Source organism: Tachyglossus aculeatus (genome assembly GCF_015852505.1).
Source record: "Tachyglossus aculeatus isolate mTacAcu1 chromosome 12 unlocalized genomic scaffold, mTacAcu1.pri SUPER_6_unloc_2, whole genome shotgun sequence".
In the NCBI taxonomy this organism is placed as follows: domain Eukaryota; kingdom Metazoa; phylum Chordata; class Mammalia; order Monotremata; family Tachyglossidae; genus Tachyglossus; species Tachyglossus aculeatus.
In genome coordinates, this window is record NW_024044829.1 from 14,652,868 (window position 1) to 14,669,416 (window position 16,549).

The 16,549-nt window shown below is 47.4% G+C and overlaps 1 protein-coding gene and 1 non-coding gene across 2 annotated transcripts; both read right to left on the reverse strand.

Moving 5' to 3' along the window:
* Positions 1-1,086: 1,086 nt before the first annotated feature.
* LOC119921408 (olfactory receptor 7A10-like) lies at positions 1,087-15,366 on the reverse strand. The gene is made up of 2 exons (XM_038741650.1): positions 14,860-15,366; positions 1,087-2,025 (listed from the first exon to the last, which is right to left on the reverse strand). Exons 1-2 carry the CDS (start codon positions 15,364-15,366, stop codon positions 1,087-1,089), a joined length of 1,446 nt encoding a protein of 481 aa, XP_038597578.1.
* Positions 11,270-11,406, reverse strand: LOC119921514. Its single transcript, XR_005448548.1, has one exon. It is a non-coding gene; the product is annotated as a small nucleolar RNA SNORA7 (small nucleolar RNA).
* Positions 15,367-16,549: the final 1,183 nt, after the last annotated feature.

A 16,549-nucleotide genomic window follows, 5' to 3' on the forward strand; every position in this document is an offset into this window, starting at 1 on the left:
GTGGGAGATCTCTTGAAGTAATGTTGGAAAGGATGGGAGAATCAAAAAGGGAGCAGGAAGAGAAAGGGACTGGAGCGGTGCAGGGGAGATTTTGGGGAAATCACTCTTGATGGTTTCAATTTTTTCAACAAAGTACATTAATAATAATTATAATAATGTTATTATTATACGCTGGGAAAGGGGGCTGAGATGTGCTTGTAGCCCCAATATTGGACCAGAGTGAATGCTAAAGTTCTCCCACCGTGATTGGGAAGAGGCATGGGTGCTCCTGTGTGCTGGGACAGGAGGACCTTCCCTACCTGTGCAGGTTGTCTTTGGGTCAGTCGGGCAACGAAGGCTGCCTGCACCGTCCTCCTCCTTTGTCCCTTCGGTTGATGGGCCTCGTGGTTTGGAACTTGTCCTGGAACAATCAATGCAGCTGAGGAGGAAGAGGAATGGGGGACTGTGGGGCTCCGGCTAGGAGCACTGCCTCCTCAACCACAGGGGCAGTGCTGGTGTGAGTGGAGCTTACGGCAGGACTATTTGCAGGAGTCTCTGGTCCCTCAGGTCCCACAGGTTATGGCTCCCCCAGCTCCTTGTTAGATACAAACAAACTCTCAGTGCCTGGTCTCCCTACAGGGTTTTGCTTAGGGAGATGTCCCAGAAGATTTTCTTTTTTAAGTGGTATCTGTTAAGTGCTGACCATGTGTCAGGCACTGTACTAAGTGTGGGGTAGATACAAGATAACAGGGATGGACACAATCCCCTTCTCATAAGAGACTCGCAGTCCTAATCTCCATTTCATAGATGAGGTAAATGAGGCCCAGAAAAGTTAAGTGACTTGCCCAAAGTCACACAGCAGACAAATGATCACCTGGGATTAGAATCCAGGTTCTCTGACTCCCACATCCCTGATCTTTCCACTGGGCCACACTGCTTCTCTGTTCAACAGAATATTGTTGACTATAATGGAGGATGGTAAACTCTCACTAGGAATGGACTCCTTACAAAAAACAAACAAAGCAAAATTGTACGTAATAAAAAGTATGTGATCTATGAGAGCTGGCTAAACTTTCTCAGAAAATAAGCTTCAGGTTAATCCACAAGTCAGAATCCTCGAGAGAAGACACTTTTCCTGTTGAATGTATTTCTCAGGGCCTCTTTCATGTTCTTGTTCCTCAGGCTGTAGATGAAGGGATTCATTGTAGGGATGACCACTGTGTACAGCACAGACACTATCAAGCCCTTACTGAATGCTTGGGTAGATGTTGGACAAAGGTAGGTTCCAAGAACAGTGCTGTAGAATAAGGAGACCACGGTCAGGTGAGAGCCACAGGTGCTGAAAGCTTTCCACCTTCCCCCTGCAGATGGGATTCTCAATATGGTGGAGATGATGCGAATGTAAGAGAACAGGAGGCCAAATATTGGTCCTACCCCAATCAGTCCTGTAAAGACAAACACCATTAGTTTATTGATGACGACGCTAGAACAGGAAAGCTCTAGGATCTGGTAAAGTTCACAGAAGAAGTGAAGAATTTCACGATTCGAGCAGAAGGATAAGCGAACCACTAATAGGGTGTGTATCAGGGCATGGAGGGAACTGAAGATCCAGGATCCAGCAATCAGCAGGCTACAGAGCCGGGGGCTCATGATGGTGGTGTAGTGGAGGGGGTGGCATATGGCCTCGTAACGGTCATTTGCCATCCCAGTGAGGAGAAAGTGGTCCAGACCTCCAAACAGAATGAAGAAGTACATTTGCGCCAGGCAGCCAGCGTAGGATATGGATTTGTCATGGGTCTGAATGTTGACCAGCATCTTGGGGACCGTGGTGGATAGGAAGCAGATGTCGGCTAGGGAGAGGTTGGTGAGGAAGAAGTACATGGGGGTGTGCAGGTGCGGGTCAGAGCTGATGGCCAGGACAATGAGCAGGCTCCCCACAACGCCGAGAAGGTACAACCAGAGGAACAGGACGAAGAGGAGCTGCCACTGCTCTGCCCAGTCGGACAGTCCCAGGAGGAGGAATTCCGTGATGCTGGTTTGGTTTCCCTTCTCCATGGGGCTGGAGGATCTGCTGGGGGAGATATAGCATGCGATTGGCATGGTGGAGCAATCACATCCTGATTCAGACTCAGTCTAGATTTTATGCAGTTTAATGTGTGTGTGCTGGGGCAGGGCAGGGCAATCAGTGGAGAGACCCCTCCTGCTCGATTTCAGACATCTCCCCAGCTTTATTGGAAATGTGGTTGGGAGGCTGGGGTCTGGCTGGAATATTTGTTCACCTGAGATTCTCCTGCTCACACTCTCCAGCCTTCCTGGGGTCCTGGGTCCACCCTTCCTGGGCCCGTGTGTGTGTCCACACAAGGTGCAGTGGGTTCTATTTCCACCCCACCCCCAGGCACAGCACTGGGCTCTCCCAGTCCGGCTACTCTTCATTCTCCATGGAACACCCCATTAGAGACTCGGAGCCCATCATCAGTGGCCCCTCAGGCTCTCTCCTGAGCCTTCTCCAAGGAATCTGATCCCAATTCTCAGGCCAAGCCAACTCAGTACTAAGAAGAAAAACATGGGCCTCGCTCATTTTGGTGCCAAAAGAATATTGTTGGGTCCTGTTGATGGACTTTACAGTACTCACAGCTGCTCTGCACCCTACCCTTAGAAAATGCCCCCCAACTCCTTCCTTATGCCTTCTCAGTAAGTTTACTTTTGCTTTCTTTTTAAGCTCAACACACTTATTTCTGCAATGCTCAGCCCAATCCTCACTCCCAGCCTTGTTTGTCTTCCTCGTGTCTGGAGTTCCCATAAGAATGAGGGTTCTGGTGTCTGCAGGGGGTGGTCCAACTGCTACAGTAGTTTCCCCTCCACCCACCCAACCATTTCAGGAGTGAAGCCAGATCTCTTTCAAGAGTGGAGGGTGGGTCATCCAAGCAGCTGGGGTCCCCATAAGAGGAAAGCCCCGATCTGGGACGAGCCGCTGGCTGGTCAGAGGAGTCTTCTTTCTCTCCCCCACGGTATGAAAGTAAAGCCTGAAACCACCTAGGAAACACTGGGAAAGACTACAGCCATTTGTACTCTAGTATTCTTGATTGGAGAGGAGAGAATCTTAGTAATTACCCCCTCCAAGTGCTGATTTAACTATTTGTTTTAATGTTGATAATTGGGGCCGTTAAATCTTCTAATGGCTCTTATTTTGGACTGTAATTTGTTGTTGTTCTTTTTCTTCTATTGGTCTCTCTTCCCTTACTTAGTGGGGTCAGGGTCCAGAGAACTGAGACCATGTCTTATGTTTTTCTTGAGGGCAGAGATTATGCCTGCCTACTCTCTTCTGCTGTGCTTTCCCAGGAGATTAGTATAGTGCTCTACACACAAGTGTTCAATGAATGCCAGTGATTAAATACCAGGGCTTAGTATGAGGTAAGTGCTCAACAGTAACACTAATAACATAATGAAAATGGCTATTATGATGTGATTTCTGCTTTTAAATCCTCTAGAAACCCTTGATGACAGGTAAACATATCCCCCTCTTCTCCCTGCTCTGGCAGGAAATCCCATCTAATTAACTCCTTCAAGGTCCAATCAGTAAACTCTTCCCCATCCCTGAATCCACCATTAAGCCCAGGCATATCCCAGGTTTAAACACTGCAGGTTGAAGTCTGTGTCAGCGGGTATGAATGAGTTCTAGTTGGCTAGGAGGGATTCTAGGTGATTTGAGCCATGGAATTCTGTTGGGAGGTTCTGGTTCACGTTCACTGATCCATGCTGATTATACCCTCAGCCCAACTTTCTCCAGCCAGCGCTTCTTCTAGAGCAATCCTAGCATCCAGTAGTCTTCACCTGTGATGGCCCTTGACCAGTTAGGTCTTCAAAGACATCCTATCACTCCCAAGACCTGTCCTACCCCACTTCCCCTGCAAATCCTCACCTTGTTTTGCCCCTGACTCTTTTTTTAATGGTATTTGTTAAGTTCTTACTATTTGCCAGGCACTGTACTAAGTCCTTGGGTAGATGCAGGGCAATCAGGTTGACACTGTCCATGTCCCACATGGGGCTCACAGTCATAATTCCCATTTTACAGATGAGGTCAGTGAGGCACAGAGAAGTTCAATGACTTGCCCAAGGTCACAGGGCAGACAAGTGTCAGAGCTGGGGCTAGAACCCAGGTCTTTCTCACTCTCAGGCCCGTGTTCTATCCACTAGGCCAAGCTGCTTCTCAAGTTGAAAATTTGGCATCCATGATCTCATCTGGGACACCAGCCATCTACTTCACGCTACACAGGTGGATGGACCATTATTTATGGTATCTGTTAAGCACTTAATATGTGCCAGGTGCACTGTATTAAGCAGCGTGACTCAATTGATATAGCACGGGCTTGGGAGTCACAGGTCATGGGTTCTAATCACAGCTCTGCCACTTAGCTATGTGACTTTGGGAAAGTCCCTTAACTTCTCTGTGCCACAGTTCCCTCATCTGTAAAATGGGGATTAAGACTGTGAGCCCCACGTGGGATAACCTGAATACCTTGTATCCCCCCAGTGCTTAGAACAGTGCTTGGTACATAGTAGGCACTTAACAAATACCATCATCATCATCACTGCAATAGATCCAAGTTAATCAGGTTGGACGCAGTACATGTCTCACATGGTGCTTTCAGTCAATCCATATTTTACAGGAAAGGCACAGGGAAGTGAAGTGACTTCCCCAATGTCACACAGCAGGGCTGGGATTAGAACTCAGGTCCTTTTGATTCCCAGGTCCGTGCTCTATCCACTCCAATAGACAACTCTGCTTCTCAAGATCTCTCCCAGGAATGGTTGGTCTTAGATTCTTGTCTTCCTGGATGACTTTGAGGGAAAATTAGGGAAGTTAGATGATGCATCCCTAACCATTAAGGTGATATCAAGGAGAGTAACTGTTACCAGAGGGCCTGTGGTCCACTGGGTACATGGCCCACGACCTGCAGGATAAGTGATACCAGCAAAATAGTGCATAGAGCCTGCACTGGATGGTTTAGGACAGACTGCTTGGTCATCTTGGGAACTAATTGTTCATTCTAGGATGAGTCCTCCAGAGACCCACTCTTTTGAGTCACCCAAAGGAGGAACTTCTCCTTAAAGGTTCCCACATAGCATCATCACGGCTAACTGAGGATCCTCTCCTCTTCCTCGCCTGCCCCCCATCCCCCTGCCCCCCGTGCCCTACCCCCTTTCCCTCCCCAAAGCACTTGTATATATTTGTACATATTTATTACTCTATTTATTTTATTAATGATGTTTATATAGCTATAATTCTATTTATTCTGATGGTATTGACACCTGTCTATTTGTTGAAGTATATATATCCATACTTCCTTTTACCTATTTTGATGGTATTGATGCCTGTCTACTTGTTTTCCTTTGTCATCTGTCTCCCCCTTCTAGACTGCTAGCCCATTGTTGAGTAGGGACTGTCTATATAAGTTGCTGATTTGTACTTCCCAATGACTTAGTGCAGTACTCTGCACACAGTAAGCGCTCAATAAATATGATTGAGTGAATGAATGAATCTCTCAAAAATGGTTCACACCTATGATAATCAAAAGAAGGAGGAACTAGGACTGTATGCATCACCAGAAATAAGTATTTCATCTCCAGAATTCATTAAAAGGTGGGAGGGACTTCCTCAGCAGGCAGGTCTGCAACTGGGAAGACTTTCAGAGGGGGTGTCTTAGAATATAAAAGATACAACATGTTGCTGCAAAAGTCTGTGTCAATCATTTTGTGCTGGGATGGTGCTCCTTGTTATGTGGGATCAGTGGGATGTTTTAATAAAGAGGACCTGTTATGCACTGAGATCTTGGGGTATGATGTCTTCAATAATGGCTAAATAATGAGACAGACAATCTCCTCTTCCCTTAACGGGTCAATGATAATAGTAGTGATTCATTCATTCATTCAATCGTATCAATTGAGCACTTACTGTATGCAGAGCACTGTACTAAGCACTTGGAAAGTACAATTCGGTAACAGAGACAATCTTTACTGTATGCAGAGCACTGTACTAAGCACTTGGAAAGTACAATTCGGTAACAGAGACAATCTCTACCCAACAACAGGCTCACAGAATAGAAGGGGGAGACAGACAACAAAACAAAGCAAGTAGACAGGCATCAATACCATCACAATAGATAAGTAGAATTTTAGATATATACACATCATTAATAAAATGAATAGATTAACAAATATGTACAAATATACACAAGTGCTGTAGGGCAGGTAAGGGAATAGAGCAGTGGGAGGGAATAGGGGCGATGGGGAAGGGAGGAGGAGTGGAGGAAAAGGGGGGGCTCAGTCTGGGAAGGCCTCCTGGAGGAGGTGAGCTCTCAGTAGGGCTTTGAAGAGGGGAAGAGAGTTAAGTTGGTGGATATGAGGAGGGAGGGCATTCCAGGCCAGAGGTAGGACGAGGGCCAAGGGTCGACGGCGGGACAGGTGAGAACAAGGCATAGTGAGGAGGTTGGGACAGAGGAGCGGAGTGTGCGGGCTGGGCTGTAGAAGGAGAGAAGGGAGGTGAGGTAGTAGGGGGCAAGGTGATGGAGAGCTTTGAAGCCAATAGTGAAGAGTTTTTGCTTCATGTGAAGGTTGATAGGTAACCATTGGAGGTTTTTGAGGAGGAGGGTGACATGCCTAGAGAGTTTCTGTAGAAAGATAATCTGGGCAGCAGAGTGAAGTATAGACTGAAGCTCGAGAGACCGGAGGATGGGAGATCAGAAAGGAGGCTGATGCAGGAATCCAGTCGGGCTATGATGAGAGATTGTACCAGCAAGGTAGCAGTTTGGATGGAGAGGAAAGGGCGGATCTTGGCGATGTTGTGAAGGTGAGACTGGCAGGTTTTGGTGATGGATTGGTTGTGTGGGGTGAATGAGAGAGCAGAATCAAGGATGACACCAAAGCTGTGGGCTTGTGAGATGACATGGATGGTATTGCCATCCAGAGTGATGGGAAAATCAAGGAGAGGACAGGGTTTGAGAGGGAAGATAAGGAGCTCAGCCTTGGACATGTTGAGTTTTAGGTGGCGAGCAGACATCCAGATGGAGATGTCCTGAAGGCAGGAGGAGATTCGAGCTTGGAGGGAGGGAGAGAGAACAGGGGAGGAGATGTAGATTTGGGTGTCATCTGCATAGAGATGATAGTTGAAGCCATGGGAGCGAATGAGTTCACCAAGGAAGTGAGTATAGTTGGAGAACAGAAGGAGACCAAGAACTAACCCTTGAGGAACCCCTACAATTAGGGGATGAGAGGGGGATGAGGAGCCTGCAAAGGAGACTGAGAATGAATGGCCAGAGAGATAAGAGGAGACCCAGGAGAGGACGGAGCCTGTGAAGCCAAGGTTGAGGAGAAGGGGATGGTCCACAGTGTCGAAGGCAGCTGAGTGGTTGAGGAGGATTAGGATAGAGTAGGAGCCATTGTATTTGGCAAGAAGGAGGTCATTGGTGATGTTTGAGAGGGCAGTTTCAGTGGAATGGATTGGACAGAAGCCAGATTGTAGGGGCTCCAGGAGAGAGTTGGAATTGAGGAATTCGAGGCAGCGAGTGTGGATGACTTGCTCTAGGAGTTTGGAAAGGAAGGGTCGGAGGGAGATAGAGCGATAACTGGAAGGGGCAGTGGGGTCAAGAGAGGGTTTTTTTAGGATGGGGAAGATGTGGGCAGAGGGAAAGAAGCCATTGAAGAGTGAGCGGTTGAAGATGGAAGTTAAGGAGGGGAGAAGAAAAGGGGTGAGAGTTTTATAAGATTGAGAGGGAATGGGGTCCGAAGCGCGGGTGGACAGAGTGGCACTTGAGAGGACGGAGGAGATCTCTTCTGAAAGAACTACTTGGAAGGATGGGAAAGTAGTGGAGAGGGTTGGGAGCGGAGGGGATGAAGAAGGGGGAGTGGTGACTTCAGGGACCTCAGACTTGATGGTTTTAATTTTATTAATGAAGTAGGTGGCCAGATCGTTGGGGGTGAGGGACGGAGGAGGGGGAGGAACAGGGGACCTGAGGAGGGAGTTAAATGTCCGGAACAGCTGATGGGGGTGATGGGCATAAGTGTCAGTAAGGGAAGAATATAATTTTGCCTGGCAGAGGAGAGGGCAGAGTTAAGTCAGGAAAGGAAAAATTTAAAGTGATCAAGGTTGGCTTGGTGACCTTCACCAATTCTGGTGGTGAAACATCCTGGTTTGGGCAGGTTGCTATTAGGCCTGGTGGGGACCAGGGGAGACTTGTTGGATTTTAGCCAAGAAACTCCCAGGGCAATACGCTGAACTTGCAGAGGACAACACCAGCATAACCCCCCTTCAGATCGCATCCAGGATGATAGACAACGTTATGGAAACCCAGCCCAGGCATCATTTTTCACACTGTGACCAGCAGATACCGCTTAGAACAGAGCTCCCCTGGGTACCCAGTCTCTGGCACACTGGTCCCTGACTCCTGCTGCGTGGCTCAAGCTGCTGACGTCCACCGACCTCTGACCCTCCCTGTCCTTTCTCCACTCCTTGCGGCATGGGCCGCAGGAGAAGAAGCACTGCACACTACAGGCTTGTTCTGCTAACTCTGTTGTATTCTCCCAAGCGTTCAGTACAGTACTCTGCTCATAGTAAACAATAAATACAGTTGATGATGATGACGATGCGGACACAAGATCAGGTGGCTTCTGTAGAAAAAAGGTTATTTTGACAGACACCATCCCACCCTTGGAAGCCTTTCCCTTCTCTGTCAGTGACCTGAAAGCAACCATGGCTAGAATGTTTTAGAACAGTGCTTTGCATATATTAAGCACATAACAAATACCATTGTCATTATTATTATTATCAATTCATATTAATGTCTGTCTCCCCCTCTAGACTGTAAGCTCATTGTGGGCAGGGAATATGTGTTTTATGGGTTGACGTTTCCCGCAATTAGAACCCCCAGACTACAAGTCCTTGGGTGTCCTGTGACTTCAACTGAGCAGGCTCTGAGGGTGTTCTAACCCCAGCATGGAAGCCTTGGCATTTCAAGTGAGGAAGAACAGCTGCTCAAACCCAGACTGGAGTGCCCAGCCCAGACATGTGGCTGTTGGTTTCTCTCCTAAATGTGGTCACTAACATGCAACAGAGAGGAAGATCCTGTGGGGGATTGGGGTCAGGACCCACATTCCAGTGGAAAGTTAATAATAATGATGGCATTTATTAAGCGCTTACTATGTGCAAAGCACTGTTCAAAGTACTGGGGAGGTTACAAGGTAATCAGGTTGTCCTACAGAGGGCTCACAGTCTTAATCCCCATTTTATAGATGAGGTAACTGAGGCACAGAGAGGTTAAGTGACTTGCCCAAAGTCACACAGCTGACAATTGGCAGAGCTGGGATTTGAACCCATGATCTCTGACTCCAAACCCCTTGCTCTTTCCACTGAGCCATGCTGCTTCATCTAATGGGGGTCTGTGCCTCCCCCAGAGACATGCCCTTCTCACAGCCCCCTCCCCAGCCTCTGGCTGTCAGGGGTGGAGGTCATGGCTCATGGCAGGGTTGAGTTATGCTGTAGTTCTGATAACGGAGTAACGTGTAGGCTGAAGTTCTCCTGTCAGGGGTGGGTAACAGGTGCGGGTGCTCCCGTGGGCTGGCTCCGGGGGATGTACCTTACCTGTTCAGGCTGTCTTGGGGTCAGTCAACCAATGTACTTTGCATACACCGACCACCTCCTCTGTACCCTCGGGGGATGAGCCTTGTGGTGGGGAACTCCTCCTAGGACAATTGATGTGGCTGAGTGGGAAGACGGACGCAGGATTGTAGGGTCCCAGGCAGGAACACTGCATCCTCACTCACACGGGCAGTGCGGGTGGGAAAGAGGCTCATGGCAGGACTATTTGCAAGAGTCTCTGGGCCCTTGGGACTCACACTCCATGGCTCCCGGAGCTCCTTGTTAGAGACAAACAAACACTCAGCTTCTGATTTCTATGCTGGCCCCTCTTGGCTCTGCTGAGGGAGATATCTGGAGATGGTAATGTAATCTTATTGGGGACAGTTTAGCGTGGCTTAGTGGAAGGAGCACAGACTTAGTGGAAAGAGTTCATGGGTTATAATCCCAGCTCTGCCACTTAACAGCTGTGCGACTCTGGGCAAGTCACTTAACCTCTGTGTGCCTCAGTTACCTCATCTGTAAAATGGGGATTAAGACTGTGAGCCCCATGTGGGATAACCCTATTACCATGTATCTACCCCAGTGCTTAGAACAGTGCTTGGCACATAGTAACCACTTAACAAATGTCATTATTCCATCTAGACTGTAAAGCTTGGTATGGGCAGAGATTGACTCTATTGCCACATTGTACTTTCCAAGTGCTTAGTACAGTGCTCTGCACACAGTAAGCGCTCAATGAATAAGATTGATTGAATGAATGAATCTCTTGGGCTCCCCTGGACATACATCCCTGTAGTGATTATATTCCCCAGGCTGACTCATGAGAATCTCTCAGCAAAGACCAAGGGACAATCATGACCAGTCTCCTAATCCCTCTGAGGAGAGGTAGAATAACCCAGGAATCTACCCGGAATCGTCTACTGCACTACCACTGTAACCTCTGCCCAGGAGTGAGTGAGCCTTGGGCAGCATTCTTATCTAACAACCTGAGAAATGCCATTGCTATTTCAGGGCAATGGGGCCCAGATCCCAGAATTCTGTCTTTGACAGTGTCTCCCTCCCCCTGTCCCAGAAGCACACTGTTGGCTTTCCTGGGATGTACCTTCTGTCATCACTAGTGCTCCCTCCAATGAATGGATGCCTTTCTAATCCTTTCCTGAACCTTCCACTATCCCCCTGGTCTTGTCTAACGCCTTTGAGTCGTTTCCGACCCATAGCGAAATCACGGGCTCATCTCTACCAGAACATCCTGCTCTCCATCTCCAATTGTTCTGGTAGTGTATCCAGAGTTTTCTTGGTTAAAGTCAGGAAGTGGTTTACCATTGCCAGAAGCAGCATGGCTCAGTGGAAAGAACCCGGGCTTGGGAGTCAGAGGTCATGGGTTCTAATCCCGCTTCTGCCACTTGTCTGCTCTTTGACCATGGGCAAGTCACTTCACTTCTCTGTGCCTCAGTTGCCACATCTGCAAAATGGGGAATAAGACTGTGATCCCCATGTGGGACAACCTGATCAACTTGAATGCCCTCAGCGCTTAGAACAGTGCTTTGCACATAGCACAAATACCAACATTATTGTTATTGCCACCTTCTGTGCAGTAAACTCTAATCTCTGCCCTTGTCTCTCTCCCATGCGGCTGCAGCTCAGCATGGGTGAATTTTGACTTGTAGCAGATTGCCTTCCACTCACTAGCCATCAGCAATCCAGGAATGGAATGGATAGGCCTCTGCTTGACTCTCCCTCCTGTAGCTGAGACTGGTGGAGTACTGGAAACTCTCCAGGTCCGACCCTGAGAGGGGCCACTATCTCTCACCTTTCCATAAATCCATAACATCCATAAATTTAGTAAAAATCTCATTTGAACCTGTTTGATTTCTGCCAGAATTTCTTACATTTCTTTTAGTTTGGCTTGACTCCTCCACCAGCGAGTGTCATTAGGTGTCCCCTTCTCCCAGTGGTGTGTGATTTGGTCAGTAATGAGTCCTTATTTCCACTGTCTCTGCCTTTCATGAATACTGACACTTCAACCATAAACCGACTAAGTATTCATCTTTTTGGTCAATTTCCAGCCTTTTTCACTGTTTCCCCCTTTGACAAAAGTTAATTGATGGGTTTTTCAGAATTTCACTTTCTACAAATTCTGCAATTTGTCATCACACCTGTAGGCTGCGCCTCCCCAACTCCTTTTACAGTTATTTCTTATTATCACTTGCTGTAGCAAGCATTTTCAAATCATGTCTCTAATGTTCAGTTATTACGGATAAAAAAACACCATGGTGTCATTTTTACAAAACAGTTCTACACTTTTCAATTTCTTTCACAGTTCAGATCAATGGTAGGGATTTGCTTTAGAAATACCCCATTTTTTATTTGTCCAAAAACATTCGCAGAAAGGGAGCTGGGTTGCTTTGTTCCAATAAAAGTGAAAATTCCACCTCCATCAATCAATCAATCAATCAATCACATTTATTGAGCGCTTACTGTGTGCAAGAGCACTGTACTTAGTGCTTGGGAAGTACAAGTTGGCAACATATAGAGACAGTCCCTACCCAACAGTGGGCTCACAGTCTAGAAGGGGGAGACAGAGAACAAAGCCAAACATTAACAAAATAAAATAAATAGAATAGATATGTACAAGTAAAATAAATAAATAGAGTAATAAATAGGTACAAACATATATACATATATACAGGTGCTGTGGGGAAGGGAAGGAGGTAAGCGCTGGGGGGATACCAGGTGATCAGCCTGTCCCGCGTGGGGCTCCCAGTCATCACCCCCATTTTACAGATGAAGTAAGTGAGGCTCCGAGAAGTTAAGTGACTTTCCTAAGGTCACACAGCAGACAAGTGGCGGAGCCAGAATGCAAACTCACGACCTCTGACTCCAAAGCCCGTGCTCTTTCCACTGAGCCACGTGCTTTGCACATAGTAAGCGCTTAATAAATGTCATTATTATTATTAAATGCCATAATTATATTCTATACATGATATTAATAATAATTATTACTTAAGGGGCCCGACTCCGGTCAGGCCTTAGCCGGGTTTCCAAGGGCGACGGCGCCACCTGGTGGCCAGCGGCCGCCAGCCCCAGCGGAGGCTCCCTTGCTCCCGCAGCCCCTGGCACGATGTGAGCCCACTGCTGGGTAGGGGCCGCCTCTATATGTTGCCAACTTGTACTTCCCAAGCGCTTAGTACAGTGCTCTGCACACAGTAAGCGCTCAATAAATACGATTGATTGATTGATTGATCCCGGCCCCGGCCTCTGCCCACCGCACCCCCTGCCCCAGCCACTGCCCGGGACCTCATACCAAAGTCATTTAACAATCATTGTCGTGTTTATTAAATGCTTACTATGTTCTAAAATATGGGGTAGCTACAAGGTTACTCACACACCTTCAATTATACGTTCCTAACCCAATTTTTTTTCACTAGATAATTGAACCCCAACTGATTCCAGGGCTGGACTGGGGATTCTGACCATGCCAGAACACACTGCACCCAGAGCCGTGCTACTGGGAAAAAGCAGTGAAATCCTTCACGAGATAGCGCTTTTTTAGCCATTGTGTTTGACTAGACCCTTGCACCCTGGATTGGGGATTCTTTTTTTAGGATATTGTATGGTGGCAGAGGTTGCCACGAAGGCTTGGGAAGCTGGGGAGTAGCCGGTGAAGAGAGATGGCATGTAAGATGGGGGGAGATGGTGCAGAGCTTTGAAGCTAATGGCAAGGAGTTTCCGTTTATTGCAGAAGGAGAAGGAAAACCATTGAAGATTTTTGAGATGTGAGGAGATGTGTGCTGAGTGTTGCTGAAAAAATATGTTCCATATAGCAGTGTAGAGAATGGGCTGGAGAGGGGAAGAGCTTGAATCAGGAAGAGCAGTGATGAGGCCGTTACCTTATGTAGTCTTGCTGGGCTAGGATTGCAGGCTTGGACCAGCGTGGATGGAGAGGAAAGGGTGGAATCTGGAAATGTGGAAGAAGAACTGACAGAATATAGTAAGAGAATGAGGTGAGAAATGAAATGGAACGAGGAAGCCAAGGATCATGCCAAAGAATCCAGCTTCTGGGAACAGGGAGAGGGTGTGGAGTTGCTGGCAGAGAGAGGAACGTTTGAAGCAGGAGAATTAGGAGGAGATGGAGAAGGAGGGGCTTTACAAAGGAAGGTGAGGTGTTCAGTTTTGAACACGTTGAACTTGAGATGCAGGTGGGACATGCAAGTAGAGCTGTTTTAGGGGCAAGAGGAAATGTAGGATTAGAACCCAGGAATGGAACCAAGATTAGAATGGTGCTTGGGGAAAAACCAAGGGCTGGGAAGTCAGAGGTGGGAGGTCAGGGTTAGAGAGCTAGAACTGGGAGTCACCCGCATAGGGGCCTTCCCTGATTAAGCCTTCTTTTCCCTGACTCCCTCTCTCTTCTGCATCATCTGTGCACTTGGATTTGTTACCTATGGGAACTTGATATTGACCCCACCCTCAACACTACAACACTTATATGCATATCCATAATTGTTTCATTTATATAAAGATCTATCTTCCCCTCTCGACTGTAAACTTGTTGTGGGCAGAGAATGTGCCCATGAACTCTGTTGTACTGTACTCTACCCAGCGTTTTGTACAGGTCCCTACACACATTAAGTGCTCGATAAATACCGATGATTGATTTATTGATTGATCGAGGTGGTAAATAAAGTAAATAAATGCCTCAAGCGAGTGAGTGCAGAATCTGCTAAGTAGGGGCCCAGAACAGAGGCTGTGGGACACTGACAATTAGCGGATGATAGGGGAAAGAATTGCTAAAAAACAAGACGAAGGGATTACAATCTCTGGAAGAAGGCAGATTTCCTATTGAGGAATTTTCTCAGGGCCCCTTTCATGTCTTTGTTCCTCAGGCTGTAGATGAAAGGGTTCAGCATGGGGGTCACCACCGAGTACATCACCGACGCTATAGAGTCTTTCCTGGTCGTGTGGGTGGACCGGGGGCCAAAGTAGACCCCAATGGCAGTACCATAGAACAAAGAGACCACGGACAGATGAGAGCCACAGGTGGAGAAAGCTTTATACCTTCCCCCGGCAGATGGGATTCTCAAGATAGTGGAGAAAATACGATTGTAAGAGAACAGAAGGCCCGTGAGGGGACCTAGCCCTAACAGAGCTCCAAGAACAAAGAGCAGTATTTCATTGATGAGTGGATCAGTACAGGAAAGTTTTATGATCTGGATAGGTTCACAGAAGAAGTGATGGATTTTATTGTCTGCACAGAAGGTTATTCGAAGCACCATTGAAGTATGTGTCAGAGCATGGAGACTGCTGAGTATCCAGGACCCAGCAACCATCAGGGCACAGAGCCGTGGGCTCATGATGGTGGTATAGTGGAGGGGGTGGCATATGGCTACATAGCGGTCATAAGCCATCCCGGTGAGGAGAAAATGGTCCAGATTTACGAACAGACTGAAGAAATATATTTGTACCATGCAGCCTGAGTATGATATGGATTTGCTGTGGGTCTCAATGTTGATCAGCATCTTGGGGACCGTGGTGGACAGGAAGCAGATGTCGGCCAGGGAGAGGTTGGTGAGGAAGAAGTACATGGGGGTGTGCAGATGTGGGTCGGATCCGATGGCCAGGACGATGGTAAGGCTCCCCAGGACCCCGAGTAGGTACATCCAGAGAAACAGAATGAAGAGGAGCTGCTGCTGCTCCTCTCGGTCGGACAGTCCCAGGAGGAGGAATTCTGAGACGCCTGTTCGGTTTCCCCTCTCCATGGGGCCAGAGGATCTGCTGGAGGAGACCTGGCAGGAGAATGGGATGGTTTAGCAGTCATATTCTGTTTCTGCCTGTTCCTAGGCCTGTGCAGGTGCTGGGGAAAGAGCTGGCAGAATAAGTAGTAAAGGGAAACAGTGTGGCCTAGTGGAAAGAGCACAGGCCTTGGATATAGAGAAACTGGGTTCTAATACTGGCTCTGCCACTTGCATGCTGTTTGTCCTTGGGCAGTCACTTACCTTCTCTGGACATCAGTTTCCTTAACTGTAAAATGGGGATTCCATATCTGTTCTCCTTACTACTTACAGTGTGGCTCAATGGAAAGAGCACGGGCTTTGGAGTCAGAGGTCACAGGTTCGAATCCCAGCTCCACCAATTTTCAGCTGTGTGACTTTGGGCAAATCACTTAACTTCTCTGTGCCTCAGTTACCTCATCTGTAAAATAGGGATTAAGACTATGAGCCTCCTGTGGGGCAACCTGATCACCTTGCAGCCTCCCCAGTGCTTAGAACAGTGCTTTGCACATAGTAAGTGCTTAATAAATGCCATTATTATTATTACTTAGACTGTGTGCCCCATATATAGACAGAGACTGTGTCCAACCTGATTAGCTTGTATCTACTCCAGTGTTTAGAACAGTACTTAGAACATAGTAAGCATTTAACAAATACTATCATTATTATTGTTATTATTATTAGTAGTAGTATCATTATTATGCTTGTTACTGTTATTACTGTAGGGACTCCCTAAGCTTAATATCAGACGTAGCCCCACACTTTCCATCCAGAAGGTAAAATGTCTGGCTCGGCTGGGATTAGAGGCTGGGGAACTTGTTCATTTGAGCATATCTGGTTTATATTTTTGGCCTTCCTGTCTCCTGCATTGGTCCTCTCCCCCAAACTCATTCAAATGAGTTGTCCCCTGCTTTAGGAGTTAATCATCTATTTATCTGCATCTCACCTATCCAGTCACAGACCTCTTGCCCATTGGATTTCTTTGGACCTGAAACTGCCTCCCCATTCATATCTGCAGTATAATCACTCTCCCCTTCTTTGAAACCCTCCTCTAATCATATATCCTCCAAGAGGCCTTTCCTGACTATGCCCTGTATTTCCCCTATCTGCCCTTGCCTCTCCATCGACTGCACACTTGGTTGTGTACTCCTTAAGCCTTTTGACACTCATC